This window comes from Copidosoma floridanum, unplaced genomic scaffold, assembly GCF_036245765.1.
Source record: "Copidosoma floridanum isolate Cflo_tuat_1 unplaced genomic scaffold, Cflo_Japanese_pri ptg000029l, whole genome shotgun sequence".
Lineage (NCBI taxonomy): Eukaryota > Metazoa > Arthropoda > Insecta > Hymenoptera > Encyrtidae > Copidosoma > Copidosoma floridanum.
In genome coordinates this window covers 4,592,531-4,609,399 of record NW_028321906.1, presented here as the reverse complement: position 1 = coordinate 4,609,399, position 16,869 = coordinate 4,592,531, and the positions used below count along the sequence as shown (strand labels likewise).

At 38.9% G+C, this 16,869-nt stretch overlaps 4 protein-coding genes across 6 annotated transcripts; 2 read left to right on the top strand and 2 right to left on the bottom strand.

Annotated features, from left to right (window-relative positions):
• Positions 1 to 2,471: 2,471 nt before the first annotated feature.
• LOC149373701 (sentrin-specific protease 7-like) lies at positions 2,472 to 3,589 on the top strand. The gene is made up of 4 exons (XM_089596081.1): positions 2,472 to 2,531; positions 2,617 to 2,709; positions 3,164 to 3,380; positions 3,455 to 3,589. Exons 3-4 carry the CDS (start codon positions 3,180 to 3,182, stop codon positions 3,587 to 3,589), a joined length of 336 nt encoding a protein of 111 aa, XP_089452207.1. The 5' UTR covers positions 2,472 to 2,531; positions 2,617 to 2,709; positions 3,164 to 3,179.
• Positions 3,590 to 6,988: 3,399 nt separating this feature from the next.
• On the bottom strand, positions 6,989 to 10,501 carry Klp68D (kinesin-like protein 68D). Its single transcript, XM_014360368.2, has 3 exons — positions 10,429 to 10,501; positions 10,090 to 10,322; positions 6,989 to 10,008 (listed from the first exon to the last, which is right to left on the bottom strand). Exon 3 carries the CDS (start codon positions 9,989 to 9,991, stop codon positions 7,787 to 7,789), a length of 2,205 nt encoding a protein of 734 aa, XP_014215854.2. The 5' UTR covers positions 9,992 to 10,008; positions 10,090 to 10,322; positions 10,429 to 10,501; the 3' UTR covers positions 6,989 to 7,786.
• A 571-nt stretch (positions 10,502 to 11,072) lies between these two features.
• Positions 11,073 to 13,893, top strand: LOC106644720 (PAT complex subunit CCDC47). 3 transcript variants are annotated; one of them, XM_023390824.2, is made up of 4 exons: positions 11,073 to 11,195; positions 11,645 to 12,647; positions 12,723 to 12,894; positions 13,060 to 13,892. In XM_023390824.2, the coding sequence occupies exons 2-4, from the start codon at positions 11,650 to 11,652 to the stop codon at positions 13,297 to 13,299; spliced, it is 1,410 nt and encodes a 469-aa protein (XP_023246592.1). In that variant the 5' UTR covers positions 11,073 to 11,195; positions 11,645 to 11,649; the 3' UTR covers positions 13,300 to 13,892. The 3 variants fall into 3 exon arrangements, with proteins under 3 accessions (XP_023246592.1, XP_014215851.1, XP_014215852.1); XM_014360365.2 differs by having other exon boundaries at positions 11,073 to 11,199; XM_014360366.2 differs by lacking the exon at positions 11,073 to 11,195 and adding an exon at positions 11,491 to 11,506 and having other exon boundaries at positions 13,060 to 13,893.
• On the bottom strand, positions 13,606 to 16,599 carry LOC106644721 (PI-PLC X domain-containing protein 3). Its single transcript, XM_014360367.2, has 2 exons — positions 15,788 to 16,599; positions 13,606 to 14,901 (listed from the first exon to the last, which is right to left on the bottom strand). The coding sequence occupies exons 1-2, from the start codon at positions 15,972 to 15,974 to the stop codon at positions 14,039 to 14,041; spliced, it is 1,050 nt and encodes a 349-aa protein (XP_014215853.1). The 5' UTR covers positions 15,975 to 16,599; the 3' UTR covers positions 13,606 to 14,038.
• Positions 16,600 to 16,869: the final 270 nt, after the last annotated feature.

Below are 16,869 nucleotides of genomic sequence, written 5' to 3'. Positions count from 1 at the left end.
CAACAAGCAAGCAAATATAAAAGCGGTAAATAATTCAAGACGAGATTTTTTTACACATGTACTCAAATTTTCATGCTCGATTCAAAGAGCTGAAAAATTTTCTGAAAAACCTAAAAATCTTCTTTGAATATTTGACAAATAAAAATAGTTTATGTTGAATTGTTAAACATAAGTAAGAGATGTTTATAGAACATCAGTTACTCATGTTATTTTGGCTAGCATGGTGTTAACAACTAATTTTTATTTCATTTTTCAAAAAATAGGTCGTTTACATATAAAATTGCGTTGCATAACATGAAACGTGACATACGCATTTAAAAATAAGAATTCAGGCCTTTGTAATCATCTGTTTGTTTACGCACAACTGCTTTCCAGAAATGCTTCATATTTTTGTGTACTATGCTCCAAAATTACGTGACCCGCTAATTATTTCTGAAATTACATAGTTGTTGGTGAAAAAAGTTTGGCGTATAAATAACTGAACTAAATCTTCTTGTTTGTTAGCAATTGATGATGCATGCGTGTTTCAATTAACAAGTATGTCAATTTGTGAGAGTATGTATAGTATTAGGGCTATTTTACAGAAAATAGAATTGTCCATGTACCAATAAATGAAAACGTCATTTATAGACTTAGATTTCATAACTAATTTAAATAATAAGCGATGTTTTTCTGCTGAAAGTACACCAGAATTAAGAATATTAAAAAAATTTTCTGGTTATAAATTGAAAAATGAAATCTTCATTGATGATACGGGCACTTTTTTCATTCCGACATTTTCTCTTTTGACAACCCCGTGGAAAACTGATTTTTAGTTTTGTTTTCGCTATAAAATGTGGAAGTTATCAATTTTACCATTATTTTTATTTATTTTAGATACTCAAAAACAAAAATTTCGTAAGATTTGTATAGTGTGTTTCACCCAAAGTAATAAAAAAAAATTTTAACGATAAATGTTCTCGCAAATGCATGGAATTTTATTTATGTACTAAAATTATAAAATTTCAAATTTCAATTTCCGACGATTTTCTGGCAACTCGTAACGGTACTCATCATATTACTAATAAAGACTTATTTCGAGAGCAGTTCTTGCAGGGACTCAAAAATTTGAGTTTGTTTTTTTCACGAATAATCCCAAAAAATGTTTGAAAAATTAGAAACCCCTTTTTTGTCTTTATCATTTTGATTGATTGTAAAATGACGTATATATACTAATCAGCCGTAGTAATAATTCAACGCATCGATCCCAATTTGTGTTGTTTTGTGGCGTATTTAAAATGTTTTTTTTTAATTTTTCCCTACAACTTCAATAACCAATTTTCGTTAAGCAGTGATATTTTATATTTAAAAAAAGTAAAACTTTTTCGCGCACTGTAATTTGTTGATGAAAATTATTGCTGTAGTGATAAACGTTTCAACCATGCCTTATATTTAATATTGATAAATCGTCAAAAAAAAAATCACTTGTTAAATAATAAATTCAGTTAAATGTTGTATAAAAATGATTGCTAGGTTCTTCCACAAACAATTGATTCAGAAATACCGATGAATGACAAACATAGCGAAGATGCAAGTGTAACCAAACAGATGGAAGATGTACAAATGGTTATTCACAACTTATACCAGAATCAAGTGTGAGTAGACAACAGTAGTAACTAATTTTTTTATACAAATACATAGAAAAGTAATGTATCATTTTTCATGCCCTTGGTAAAGACATTAAAAATTAAAGCACTACTGTGAATTAGTTAGTAATCATACATTTAAAAAAATTTTTTTAACCATGCTGTTTGTACTTATATGTAAAAATAATTTTCTTCCAGTCATTTTTTTATTTAATCAAGACATGAAAATGTCTCTTATGACCTCAATAAATATTCGTTATTAATAGTAACCTATTATCGTGAATAAAATTACCTGTAAAAAAATCGTTGTAGAAGATGAAAAATTCATTTGAAACAATATTTTTAATATATTGATAAGAAATTGTGTAGAATCTTCATTCATTTATTTCTGTGTACATACTGTCTACTATTTTAAAATATATTTTGATACAAATAATTTTCTAAGTGCGTGACAGCAGTAGGTAAAACAAATAATGGCCAAATATTAACAAGTACATGAACTCCAGTTTCACTTAAACTTAAAAATCGAATTGATTTTAAGTCAAACAAATAAATCACGCATCAGTTTATATGATATTTATATCCTCACGACTATAACTATTGTTGCAGAATCGCAGTATATCCTGCTCCTCCGGCGAAAGATGGTATAGAAGTACGTGGATTAGATCTGCTACGATTACGCCCAAACGTTTTTTTGAACGATGTTATCGTCAACTTTTATTTAAAATATTTGTATCATAATATTCTAACCGAAAGAGATCGTAAAAAAAGTATTATCATGGATTCATTTTTTTATGAAAGTTTACATATGTTTGCTAAGTCCACCCAACACAAGTATGAGCGCAGAAGTCAATGGAAAAGCGATATATTGGAAAAAGATTTTATCATAGTTCCAGTAAATAAAACGTAAGACTTGTAGCTCAAAAAAGATATAAAAATTTTTTTGTGTCTATATTGAATACAATATAAAATAATGTGTAAATTTTTGTAGTGCACATTGGTTTTTAGCTGTAGTATGTTTTCCTTACTTGGTGTATGGAACGTGCCCAACGTTCCTGAAACGACGAAAAACGAATGTGAAAGCGTACGTATGAAAACTTAACACAATGTACCATTGTATACAATATCTTTTATTTAACGATGAATTAATTGATTACAAAGTTCTTGGATCGCAAATAAACGAACGTAACCTGAGTACGCTTCGCTCGTTTTTTTATTAGCCAATAGTGCATTAACGAATTAAGTACAAATGTTTCATCTAGGCTTCATTTAAAGTCATTAAATTTTAAAAATTGGATTCATTTAAATATGCATTTATTACGGTCAATAATGTGTACTACTTAAATGTCTTGTGAAAATTTAATTATTAATTTAAAGAAAAACATTTTCTCACAATTATGGTTTTTAAGAAGAGCTACATTACCTTAAAATCAAATATCACCGCTCTCGTGGAAGGTGTTGGAAAGCTTTGCTAATAACTAGAAATGCAATGTGTATATTACCTGTTATTTTATTACATATTTATTTCGTCATTCTAGCCCATGTATACTGATAATGAACTCAATTAAAAATTATGGGACAGCTGAAGTGACAGACACACTACTCAAATTTTTAAATGAAGTCTCAGCAAACAATGAAGTAAACAAAACCTACAACAGTAATAACATGAAAACGCATTGCTTAGACGTACAGCAACAACTAAATGGCAGTGATTGTGGAGTGTATCTGTTGCAATTCGTTGAATCCTTTTTCAAGGTATATAAATTTAAACTGTTCTGCATTAATAATTAAATAGTATGTACTTACACTGTAACATTGTACATTTTTAGACTCCAATAGTTAATTATTTGGACATACCGTGCCTTAAAGAGTGGTTTCCGAATAAAGACATACATCGGAAAAGAGATTGGATCAGAATCATTATTTTGAAGATGTCTATGGAATACTTAAAACTTAAAATATAAATGTTTAATTATTTGCACATATGTACTTTTTTATGTCAATAAATAATATTTCCTTAATTTCTCAAGCTTTTGGTGAATTGAATAACCTGTGATTTTGGTGCTACGTTTTATTCACCATTAATTAATTATTTTAATAGCAATCGAGACATGGGATAGCGAGAATTCCATGGCACGCAAACTCATGTGACCGTACTTTCTGCACGGTCGATAAACTTCATAATACTGCGTAGCACTAATGGTAAAACAGGCACCCGCTCTTAATGATAATTATGTTCTACACTGTAATAGAAACTATTAAACAAAATTATTGAGTCAACAAATTATCAGTATTGACTAAAAAAATGTCAAGTTTTTGGTAATACCATTCAACCAATGACATTTATTATCATTACGATACTCAGCGTATACTCATATATGTTTGCATTTGAGATTTTAGAAGAGAAATGTTGATTCGAATGCGTCTTGGATAATTATTGCGTTATCAATTGTATTTCTTTTATCATTTGATCAATAATTTAATTTTTACTAGTATTTTTTTTGCAAGTACCATATTTAAATTTCGCGCGCTTGATCGGTGGCCACTTTTAAGATCGCTGGTTCCGGCCAGATTTGGGAATTCTCTAGGACCCAACCTCTCTGACGTGGGAAATCACTAGATCAAAAAAAAATTAGTACCAAAGGTGACGCGCGAGATTCAAATAAGGTCCAATAACACAAGCATCCATCACCTGATGACCCGGGGCGCCTACTGGCCACTCTGTTAAATAATCAATTAATAATAACACAAGCGCCTATCACCTGATGACCCGAGGCGCTTACTGGCAACTCTGTTAAATAAATAATTATTAATAACACAAGCGCCTATCACCTAATGACCCGTGGCGCTTACTGGCCACTCTGTTAAATAAATAATTATTAGTAAATAACACAAGCGCCTATCACCTAATGACCCGTGGCGCTTACTGGCCACTCTGTTAAATAAATAATTATTAGTAAATAACACAAGCGCCTATAACCCAATGACCCGGGGCGCTTACTGGCCACTCTGTTAAATAAATAATTATTAACAACACAAGCGCCTATCACCCAATGACCCGGGGTGCCTACTGGCCACTCTGTTAAATAAATAATTATTAGTAAATAACACAAGCGCTTATCACCTTATGACCCGGGGCGCTTAATGGCCACTCTGTTAAATAAATAATTATTAACAACACAAGCGCCTATAACCCAATGACCCGGGGCGCTTACTGGCCACTCTGTTAAATAAATAATTATTAATAACACAAGCGCCTATCACCTAATGACCCGTGGCGCTTACTGGCCACTCTGTTAAATAAATAATTATTAGTAAATAACACAAGCGCCTATCACCTAATGACCCGTGGCGCTTACTGGCCACTCTGTTAAATAAATAATTATTAGTAAATAACACAAGCGCCTATAACCCAATGACCCGGGGCGCTTACTGGCCACTCTGTTAAATAAATAATTATTAACAACACAAGCGCCTATCACCCAATGACCCGGGGTGCCTACTGGCCACTCTGTTAAATAAATAATTAATAATAACACAAGCGCCTATCACCTAATGACCCGTGGCGCTTACTGGCCACTCTGTTAAATAAATAATTATTAGTAAATAACACAAGCGCCTATCACCTAATGACCCGTGGCGCTTACTGGCCACTCTGTTAAATAAATAATTATTAGTAAATAACACAAGCGCCTATCACCTAATGACCCGTGGCGCTTACTGGCCACTCTGTTAAATAAATAATTATTAGTAAATAACACAAGCGCCTATAACCCAATGACCCGGGGCGCTTACTGGCCACTCTGTTAAATAAATAATTATTAACAACACAAGCGCCTATCACCCAATGACCCGGGGTGCCTACTGGCCACTCTGTTAAATAATCAATTAATAATAACACAAGCGCCTATCACCTAATGACCCGGGGCGCTTACTAGCTACTATTAAATAATAAATTATCAAGTAATTACAAGAGCGCCAATTAAAAAGATCTTTGTCGTACTAGATAGGCAATCAAAATTGTGATATAATTAATATGTTATCGATCAACTTTTTATCATTTAATAGTGTTGCAAACAAGTGTCCTGGATCCTCAGGAAGAAGGTGCTTGACATACTTATGAATAATTATTTATTTACTAGATTTGCAATTAGCGCTCCAGGTAATACGGTGATAGGCGCTTGTGTTATTTATTAATAATTATTTATTCAACAGAGTGGCCAGTAAGCGCCCCGGGTATTCAGGTGATAAGCGCTTGTGTTATTAATAATTGATTATTTAACAGAGTGGCCAGTAAGCGCCCCGGGTATTTAGGTGATAAGCGCTTGTGTTACTAATAATTATTTATTTAAAAGAGTGGCCAGTAAGCGCCACGGGTCATTAGGTGATAGGCGCTTGTGTTATTAATAATTATTTATGTAACAGAGTGGCCATTAAGCGCCACGGGTCATTAGGTGATAGGCGCTTGTGTTATTAATAATTATTTATTTAACAGAGTTGCCAGTAAGCGCCTCGGGTCATCAGGTGATAGGCGCTTGTGTTATTATTAATTGATTATTTAACAGAGTGGCCAGTAGGCGCCCCGGGTCATCAGGTGATGGATGCTTGTGTTATTGGACCTTATTTGAATCTCGCGCGTCACCTTTGGTACTAATTTTTTTTTGATCTAGTGATTTCCCACGTCAGAGAGGTTGGGTCCTAGAGAATTCCCAAATCTGGCCGGAACTATATCCCATCGCTGCGGAGAAGAGCACTTGTTCACTTTCGTCTCCGACTCGCTCACACCGTCCCCGACCGTCCCTGGATTGTAAGGTGAACGAATCTTATGGATATGGAGGAATGGAGGTAAAGCTAGGAAACAGCACTGTGTGTGTGTGTGTCGTACAAGAGAGAACCTAACCTAAGACACTTGTCCAAAATTTCTTTTTCGCTCGTAAATTCAAAGCTAAAAATTAACACGTTACAGAATACATCGATCCAGTATAAGATCCAGTACTAAATTTTACTTAAAAAATTCTGAAAAATTGTTTGTCTCAAAATAAACCGACTCTTTCAAAATAGTATATATTACTTTTTTAATGAATTTGAACGATTTACTATAAAAAAACTATGTAGGTTTTGCAGCTACTAATTTTTTTAGTCAAAAAAAGTTTCAAAAATTTTTTTTCTTACAAAGAAAAAAATCTGGTTTAAAATAAAGTTAAATTTCAGGCCCTAAAATTAAATTAAATTTTTAAAAATCCTTATTTATATATTACGTTATTCAAAAGTTTTATTGATATTCAAAATTGGGAGTGGCTGGGTATTGATTGAATTGAAAGAAAATTCATACAGTTCATACGATTTATTGATTATTTGGTGAAGCACAAATAAAAATTAAATTATTATACTGATGTATAACATCATTCATATAGCAGTTCCAGTAAAAATAATGAAGCTGCTTGTACAATAATTACATGATAATAATCTGACTAGATAATTTAGTGTTTCAGTCTGTGTATGAAAAAAAAAAATTTCACGTGAATTTCAAAATAATACTTATTGGAATGTTTGTTTCGTTGGAGCATTCATAATAAACAAGTATATTGAATTGGTTGAAGAGAAACTTCTAAACAATTTTGTGTTTACTTAAAATAGTGCTTGAAACAAAATCTGTAAAAAAATCTTCGTCTACAAGTATAATCGATTGAACAATGAAATGTAATACTTTTAATGGAACGTCTAGCCCATATAGTTTAAAAAATTGTTTTGTATGTAAAAAATTTGTCCCCACAAAAGTGAGTGAAATGCATGATATGAGACAAAGTGCTGTTCAGCAAAGACGAGAGAGAAGAAAAGTTTTTAAATTTTCGCTACGTAATCACTTTTCTGGTAATTATCACAGACTTTTCTATAGCTCGGCGGAATGTTCGGAAACATGATTTCATAAGCGCGTGATTGAGTAATTGTTCACTGATAAACAACTTTTGCGAAGCAAATACTACAAAACATACCCAACAAGAGAAAAGCTCTCGATAATCGTCGCACAGCGTTCATCGTTACAAAAAAAAGCAGCACGCTACATTGATATTTACACAAAAAAAAAAAAAAAAAAACAGTCTAGTTCATCACGTTTCCCGTCACCCGCGGCAGCGTAAGTAGCGTCGAAGCATCGCAAGACACTACTTTGGAACGAGGCCCCTGGTTTTCGGGTAGACCGGCGGAGGCATCTGTGGACTCTTGCGCTCGACGACGCTTTTGGGCCGTGCCCGGGCGGACTGCATACGCTGCCTGGACTTGAAGCTCGCCCCCGAGGCGTCGACGTCGATGTCGCCCTCGTCGCAGAGCGCCTTCTCGAGGACGGCTTGTATGGTCGGCGCTATGACCGGCGACTGGTAGTCCAAAGTCGTCCGGGCCGGCATGTCGAGCTCCAGGTTGAGGATGTTCTCCCCAGCGAAGCGGGGCCCCTTGCCCATGGCCAAAGCTGTGCGCGCGTACTCGGAAGTTGGCCTCCGGAGCCCCGGCACCGAGACGGGCCGTCTGATGGTCTCGACGGTCGAAGCACTCGACTCCTTGAGCATCCAGCAGTCCTCCTCTTCGTCGAACTTGACGCGCGACAGGATCTTGTGCTTCTCTTCGACGGGGATGAAGTTGTCGATTATGAGGTAGCGCAACTTCAGCTCCTTCATAAGTTCGTGCTGGGTCTGCTCAAGGTCCCGCCTGTCCCGGTTGTACTCACCGGTCACGTCGTCCAGGTCCTGCTTGAGCACCTGCAGCTTCGAATAATACTTCCTGAGCTTCCTCGACTTCACGTCTACCTCCTGCTGCAGAGTGGCGTAGGTCTCGCGGACGTTTAAGGCACTCAGTTCCTCTTCCTCTAACTTTTGTTGCATCTCGATCTCACGCTTCTTGCGCTCGGCTATCTCGATGGCACGTTGCTCCAGAGCTCGCTGTTGCTCGTTCGTGTGGTCGACTATGTTCTTGTCCCCGCACAGCATTTTGCTCTCCAAGTCTTTGATCTTCCGTTCGAGCTCCTCGGCCTCTTGCTTCTCGACCTTTAGTTGTTCCGCTATCCTCATCTTCTCCTCCTCCGTCATCTGTGGCTCCTGCGCCTCGACCTCATCGTTCGGCTGCTCCTGTTCTGCAGTGGAAGCTGCGGCTGCTTCTTCTCCTGGTGCCTCTTCCCCGTCGGTTGTTGGTTTCTTTTGCTGCGTCATGCCTGACTTCTGGGCCAACTGCAACTTAAGCCTCTCGATTTCTTCCTGATACTGCCTGAGCAGGGCATCTTTGGGATCCTCGTTGATTTTAGGCTTGTTTTTTATGTTCTTGGCACGATTGGCGTATCTGAGAGTCGTGAGAGTTTCATCGTAGTTGTAGCTAGCAGGCCCTATGTTTGCAATCATTACTGTCTTGGAATTACCACCCAGCGAGTCCTGCAGCAATCTCGTCAGTTTTGAGTCCCTGTAGGGTATGTGCGAAGTTTTGCCGTCTACCAGTGCTGAGATAACATTGCCAAGAGCCGACAGACTTAGATTGATTTTGCTGGCTTCCTTCAGCCTTTCCCCGGACGCTCCAGTTTTGCTTTGCCTTTCGCTGCCCGCCAAGTCAACCAAGTTCAGCCTTCCGACTCTTATCCCGTAACTGTCGCCCATTTCGATGGTTATTATGAAAATCGCGTGGGATCGTGAGCTGTGCTCGTTCATATTGGTCGCACCTATCGTCCGATTCTGGTTGCCCGTTTTCATCAGCTGCTGAATTTCATTAGCATTCTTGCAAACGGCACTCGACAGGTCCTTGACGAAAATTCCCGTGTCCGGCTTTTCCTTCAACTCGAAACGCAAACTCTGATCCGGGCTCAACAGATCACGGATTTCTTCCTGGTAGATCTCCAGATAGCTGGCTCTCACGAGGTACTGAATGTTTTGAGACCTACCAATGTGAGTGAAGATTTGGTCAAAGGACCTAGGAATGACGCCTCGGTTGTCCACGTCAGCCTTTGAGCCCTCCATGGTGTAGGTCTTTCCCGTTCCCGTTTGTCCGTAGGCAAATATGGTACCATTGAAGCCATCCAGCACAGAAATAACCAGTGGTCGGACAGTTTCTTCGTAGATCTCTTGCTGAGTGGAGGTCCAGTCGTATACAGAGTCAAACGAAAACACCTTGACAATGTTCTTGCTGGGATCGTCACGTGGATTGCGAATTTCCACGGCTCCTCTCGATGGGAACATCTCGACGACTCTGGTGCAGTTTCTTGCGATTTCCTTGTCGTCCATGGGCCGACATCTCACCACGACCTGGACGCACTGTGGGGTTACCTCTGTGCTCGAAGTTAATAGTTTGCTACTCTTCTTTTTCACCCCCTTGGGTTGACCCTCCGTCTTTTCCATTATCAATTATCTACCAGCTAAAATAAAAAAATGTACCAATGAGCTCATTTCCGACAAAAATTAAAATTTGATAGAATATTTGAATGCAAAATAAATACTCGAAACAGCTCCTTCAATAACGACGAGTCGAGTGTTATAGACGTGTTATTGATCCTTTTGTTTGGTCGCTACAGCAAGCAGCAACAGCAGGAATAAGTAGTTCTCGGCTGATCGTCCCGCACCACCTCTTCCTCCAACTGTTAGTGTAAATATCGATTCTTTCTTTGGTTCCCTTGAAAGTTTTCCATCGGAGTTTTTAGGTCTCACGTGAGGAAAAATGAGCAAGTAGCGGCTACAATTGATACGTTTGTTTAAGTCCACGCAGGCACGTATCAAGTAACAATTAATAAAAATACTATTGAGTGTGTTTTTATAACGAGGTAAAAGTGTAATCGTACGTCTCGGAAGGGCCGAAGGGGTGGTTGCAGCTCGATTACCGGTTCTTCGGGCACAGGGCAGGTGGTAACATTTTGAGTCGCCGTCGACGTCAATAGGCTACTGCTCCAAAAAGCACTGACAGATGCATACATAGCTGACATACATATGTGTATGTATAATATATATATATATATATATGTGTGTACGTCTACTATTTACTCGCTGCTCTTCTGCTAGTTCTGCTCTTAATTTGTTATGATATTTTTTACATATTTCTGACAGATACAACATAAATAAGAGGTCAATTGTATTCATCGTTAATTGATAATTTCAATGTGGATGACGGCTCAATTTTTGCAAAATTCTAATAAAAAAGTTATAGTAGCTTTATATCGGACCATTGGGTGAAAAGTTTTTTTTTTTTTTTTAAATTTGAGTATACTTACGTATTGAGTTAAATTACAATTTTTTTTGTGCTTTTTTTACTTGAAAAATATTAGTTTATAACCGGCTGAAATCAATTACCTACGTGACAAAATCGTATTTACCGCTGTAGAGAAAATCGAACCCGCGCGCCGAGAAAGTTGTAATATCGAGCCAATATAGATTTGTCCTCGTCAGCTGTAGTTAACTTCACGTGGTGCAAGTCACTGCTCTCTGCTGCTGGGTCTTGCCATTGTGAATGTGTGCGTGTGTATGTGTACATTTGCTTGTTGTGCTAGAGCCATAAACTACAATTTTTTTACAAAACGCCTCATGTAATTTGCCGTTAGTCGCACTCTCGTTTGTAAGTACTTTTGAATAAGACCGTACCTTCTCTGCTACTCTTTCCCAGCCGCGTTTCTAGTTTTAGTCATTAAATTTGAAAAAGAAACCAAAAAACAAACGTTACTCACATCCACAGATCCACGTCTGAAGTTGTGACTCAATATTTCATCACTATATACACCCACCTTCTTTTATCATCGTGCTCTCTCTCTACTTTATACTTTCAAGTATTGTACCAATATCTGTGATAATAGTGAGATATTCAGTTATGGTTTTAAAACAATTTTTTTTTTTTTATAAATGTGTGTCCCATATGTCATTTTCTTGCAAGTAAGTTGTACTTGTGTATGATCCACTTTTTTATTTTAAAAGTGTAAGTTTTTTTTTTTTTTTGGCGAGAACTGCCTGCATAATGATAAGGGAAAAGGTAAAGATAATCTTATTGTGACAAAAAACAAATGATTGCAGATACAATGAAGTTGTGGATAGTGGTGCTTCACATTGTTCTCGTAGGGACAAATCTATGGGCGACTGCACACTTTCAAGATGACCCTACGGAAGACAATGAATTTGCTGAGTTTGAAGACTTTGAGGAAGAAAAGCCAATAGTGGAAAATGTGCCAAAATCAGAGCAGCCAATGCCTCAGTTTGAAGACGAAGATAAGGATGGTAATTTTGAGGAGGACAAAGAGTCCATCGAGGACGTGGACAATGAATTCGAGCATTTTAAGGACAGAGAAGAATTCGAAGGACTAGACATGAATGGAGGAAGTGCAGATGCCAAAGTTCAGGAGCCAACTTTAGTAATAACTAAGGTCCCTCTGCATTTACATGCGAGATGGAATGCCTTTTACCTTGAAATATTGATGATTGCTGGCCTATTGGTTTATTTTATCAATTACATTGCAGGCAAATCGAAAAATTACCGTATTGCCGATAATTGGTACAACGATCATAGGCAAATTCTTTCAGAAAACTTTTCTTTGGTTGGAGACACAGGAAAATCCAACGACGAAGGCTCGATCAATGGACTTATCAAAGAGAGCGAATCTCAGTACAGTATATACTGCAGTGGGAGGGTCGGCTGTGACTGTCTATTAATAGAACTCAAGCTGATCAAGAGGCAAGATCTAGTTGCCCTGCTGTCCCACCTAGTGCGGCCACAGAATGATCAGGCTCATTTGCGCATCGAATTAGCCAAAGATGAGTCCGACAACTTTGTTTTGGCCGTGGCTGGCAAAAGAACCGCCATGCACTTGTCCAAGGACATGGCAGACATCAGCGTATACTGTCCAGAGAGACGATCTGGTCAAAAATTCAACTTACCAGCTGGATTTTACGTCATGTCTGAAATTTCCGAAGCTACGTCTGCTATCTTGGATTCAAGAGTTTTTCAGGCATTCAACAAATACGGTCAATACATTGATTACATACACATCAGTGACCAGTACAGTGGACCAAAACAACAAGAGTGAGTTCATGTTACGATTTTACTCTAAATTCACGTGTTTGACGTTACTTTTATCCTATGTGTTCAAATTTTCAGGGATACAAACCAACTAACTATGCCCGAAGTGAAAAGAGTTCTATTAGTTGGTATAAATATCAGTATTAAAGGTCGGCTGAATACTAACGATAATCAAGATAAAGTACGACCTCTACTTCAACTAACGTTCTATTTACTCGATAAATTGCGTCGATTCAGGCTTTCAAAAGAGGTAAGCAATAGTGGGTTGTTTAAAGGTTTTTTTTCTCCCAAAATTCAAACTTAAGTTTTCGTACTTTTAAATCAGCTCCAGTTCTACATTATACCTGTAAATACTTTCAAACATGTTTGAAAAACTGTGATTGAGTGATTCATTACATCCATAAAATTTTCTTAGGGCAAAAGTAAGACTGATAAAAATCGACAAAAAGTTGAGGAAGCATTTTTGAAAACTACACACGCTGCCCGGGCGGAAGCTGCGTCCGCACGCCGCGAGGAGCGCCGTCGAGTTGAAAAGGAGCGTATCCTTCAGGAGGAGGATCCAGACAAGCAGAGAAAATGGGAAGAGAAGGAGCAGCGTCGGCTCGCCAAAAAACGCGCCCCAAGGATGAAGCAGCTCAAAGTTAAAGCTCTGTGATCTCGAGAAGTTCACGCTATAGAAGTTGCGTCGAGTTTTATATACTTACAATTCCGAGTTATCCTGTTGTGTTGATGATAACAGAAATTGTGCGCGTATAATGAAGCATCTCTGTTTGTTACGATTTTGTATCTCGTGGACTTTCAAATTTTTTTTTTTTTTTTTCGGCCAACGACGGAGCCTGTAAAGTCTTAGGTAATGACGGTTTTCGAACAAAATACCTAACTCATAGGTATTTCTCCTATTCTTTTTTTCTTTCTTTCTTTTTTTTTTCTCTTTAAATAAGCAATAAGCATCAAGCCAACCAAAAGTCTGAAACGTAGTTTTTGAACAACGTATACTTTCATTCGTCACAGTTACATAATATTATATGCATAGTACTTTCTCGACCAAGTGGGTGTGTACTTATACTCGTAATATTACCAACATCAACGAGCACACACTTGTTCGCATTGACATAGTTTATTGTAAATACTCTCGTGTCCATGAAACTGCAATCCGTGCAGTCGAAAGCTTTAATAAACATATATTTACAACATCAAGTATAAAAATGTCAAAACTCAATTTTCATGCACTTTTACAAAAGCTTTGAGCCTAAACACGTCTGTGGTTATAATAATACGCACAAAAGCATCGTTTAAAGCGTGTATCGAAAAATAGTATCGTACAAAAGCTAAGACAAGCCACTCGATCGTAGACGGCACAGAAAATGTAAATGGGTTTCAGGCATGATCACGAGTTACGACTTGTGCTTGAGTAGTGACGCGTTGCGCTGGACGACGAGCTTTGAAAAAGAGAACTGGTCGAAGGACACGAAGTCAGTTATGACAATGTTGAGACCCCCACTGCCAGGCGAGCAGCGCTCCAGCCAGGGCAAGATAGCTCTGCGGCACTGGGCGCTCAGGTCGCGGTGCAGACTACCACAGATGTGCCTGGCCACGTAAGCCGTGCTGGGCGTCAGCAGGCACTGGGAAACAAAGCCAGTGTCCCGGCTACGCTCGCGGAGCCCCGCGTCCAGGAAGTCGACGAGCTTCGAGGTGCTCACGGTGTTTGGCCAGGGTGTGGGCCACAGCCCGGAGGGCCATAGGTCTCTGTACTCGCGCGCAATGGGATTCCTGTAGACGATCAGCGCCTGGTAGCGCTCCGAGGCGAGCCAGTCGAGGGACGTGTGGTCGAGCTTCTGGTGGTGGCTGACCGGGCACATCTTGCGGTGGAAGATCGCTCGCAGCTGGTCAATCAAGCCGCGGTGGCGCACCTCCTCGAAATCGTAAAAGTGCTGGAAGTCGAGGATGACCAGTTCCCGAGGATGGGCATCGAGCCAGTTGGCGACCTCGCGGAGCGGCTCGCCGATCTCGGAGCCGTAGAGACCGTGGAGGAAGTAGACCTTGTCGTCGTTGGGCTTGGTGGCGACGCGCAGGTCGAGGTAGCGTATGCCCCCGTCCAGTTGGTCCTTGACGCTTTCGTACTGGTTGACCGACCAGTTGAAGATCACGGGTTTCGTGACCACCCCAAAGTAACGGCCAAGCGTCCGGATCATCTTCGACTCGTCCGGGCCCACGTCGTTGTTGCGCTCGATCGTGTAGGTCATCGTGTTGTGGGAACCTGCGTGCATGTGCATTATACGTCATTACATGGGTGCGTTTGTACATAGAAAATATAAGATTTCGTTTGCATAAGACGCGCAAAGTTTATTGTTGATCGTGGGAAAAATACAGGCTTACTCTGTATGTGTAAAATGGTAGTTGCTCATGAGAGAGAAGTTTTCTCGGGAACGTGGGTGACTCACGTCGTTACTCTGTCACTTACATAAATGTTGTAATTATTTTACTCGATCATCGTATACATTCTTGGTGAAACGGAAAAAAATCGTGGAACAAAGAGAACCGAGGCCATTTTATGTGTAGGGTACTTGAGTTGGGAGTGGCTTTTGGAAATTGCGAATCAAAACAAAAAGAACCATTGTTTTACTATTGAACATTTTTACATTGGGTATCCAATGCTATTATCCATATTTGCCAACTTGTATTTCTGGGTGGCAATGTTTTTTATCCAGCCAGTAAATACACCTGAATCATTGCAAGTGCTGAAGATAAAATTTAGGGCATTCAAAACACATATAAAATTTTCGTTGCAATTCGGAATGCACATCGCACGACGATACAATAAATCAATTTTCAAGAGTTTGAAAGAAGAATGCGCTTATTTTTCTCACTTTTTATCTCAAAATTGATACAAACGCTTGAAAAGCGGCAAAAAAAAGCTCGTAAAGTTAATAATGAAATTTGTAATAATAATCGTAATCTATAAAATGAAACACCATTTTGTAAGTTTTTAAAACTCTTAATTCGATGTACAACATGAGATTCAAGGGAAAAATTGGGATGAAAGAAAAAGAGTCGGCAATTAATTTCTCAACACAATTCAAATGCTCCCTCGAGTTAGGGCAATTCATATACAATTAAAATAAAGGAAAAAAGGTAACTTTTACCAGGAATGGCTAGTTGCACGATCGGGAGCGAGCGTAGCCTCTGGGGTAGCCTCGTCATCCAGAAGCCCAAATCCTGGGCCAGATTCGGCGTGGCGGGGAACTTTTCGTCGCCGTCGATGTCGATCGTCGCGCTCTCGGTCCCGTACTCCGGTGCCATGTCTCCTCCTCCTCCGCTCCACGAGTCCATTTAACTTTTTCCAAATTTCAACAAAGAGTAAGTATAATATATGTATCAACACCGCTTTCGCTGATCGAACCAACTTAACAAGTGTTTGCAAAATTCTGCGGTACGAAAAACCTCTTCACTCGGGTACACTTGTAGACACTTAGTAATCTGACAGTTCCGCGATGATCGATGATCGTTCCAGTAACATTACAGCCCACCGCAAACAACATTAATATTTATATAAGTACTTTCGCGTGTCTCTCGATCCCGAGCTCGGACTCGCACCAGCAAAATGTAAACACTGAACGGACAAGCAGCAGCAGCAGCTTCTCGTATTATACCCAATAGAATGTTGTTGTTAATGCCGATCACGCCTTCATCCTTTCGCCGTCCGGTGCAGCGGACCTTGATCGGCGCGAGTATAATTGCGATAAATCACACGCACATATATATGTATGTACATTGTTTATTAAGGTGCACAACTACATAGCAAAACGTCCCCAAGCTGGATGCAGCATCCCATAATCTCTACACCTTCCTTGGATGATATGGGTAAGAGGCACTCGTCACTTTCCTCCGGCATACTTGCTTGTTTTTTTAAATTTGATTTACTTCTCGGCAGCAACTCTTATATTTTATGCTTTCAAACACCTGCTGCACCCACACCCCCCACCCCCCTAACGCTTCCTTTTTTTGTTTTTCTTTTTGTGCGTTTTTCATCAGGTAATCGATAAGTGTTACAATCACAGATCTTCGTTTGCTTATTTCATGTGTATGGGATGGGTATTGCCTTACTCTATTGTTTATGTTTATATTTCGAGACTTTCAAGGGTCCAGCAGTCTAGCACTCTCTTTTCTCCCCTGATGATTCGGTATACAAGAGAAGATTTCGCACGCAGCAGCTGATATAAGTATT

Coding starts and splice junctions, on each gene's coding strand:
- LOC149373701 (XM_089596081.1), top strand. CDS start 3,180: ATGAACTCAATTAAAAATTATGGGACAGCTGAAGTGACAGACACACTA. Junction 3,381..3,454: donor TCGTTGAATCCTTTTTCAAG/GTATATAAATTT, acceptor GTACATTTTTAG/ACTCCAATAGTTAATTATTT.
- Klp68D (XM_014360368.2), bottom strand. CDS start 9,991: ATGGAAAAGACGGAGGGTCAACCCAAGGGGGTGAAAAAGAAGAGTAGC.
- LOC106644720 (XM_014360366.2), top strand. CDS start 11,650: ATGAAGTTGTGGATAGTGGTGCTTCACATTGTTCTCGTAGGGACAAAT. Junction 12,648..12,722: donor AGTGGACCAAAACAACAAGA/GTGAGTTCATGT, acceptor TCAAATTTTCAG/GGATACAAACCAACTAACTA. Junction 12,895..13,059: donor GATTCAGGCTTTCAAAAGAG/GTAAGCAATAGT, acceptor AAATTTTCTTAG/GGCAAAAGTAAGACTGATAA.
- LOC106644721 (XM_014360367.2), bottom strand. CDS start 15,974: ATGGACTCGTGGAGCGGAGGAGGAGGAGACATGGCACCGGAGTACGGG. Junction 14,902..15,787: donor CGTGCAACTAGCCATTCCTG/GTAAAAGTTACC, acceptor ACATGCACGCAG/GTTCCCACAACACGATGACC.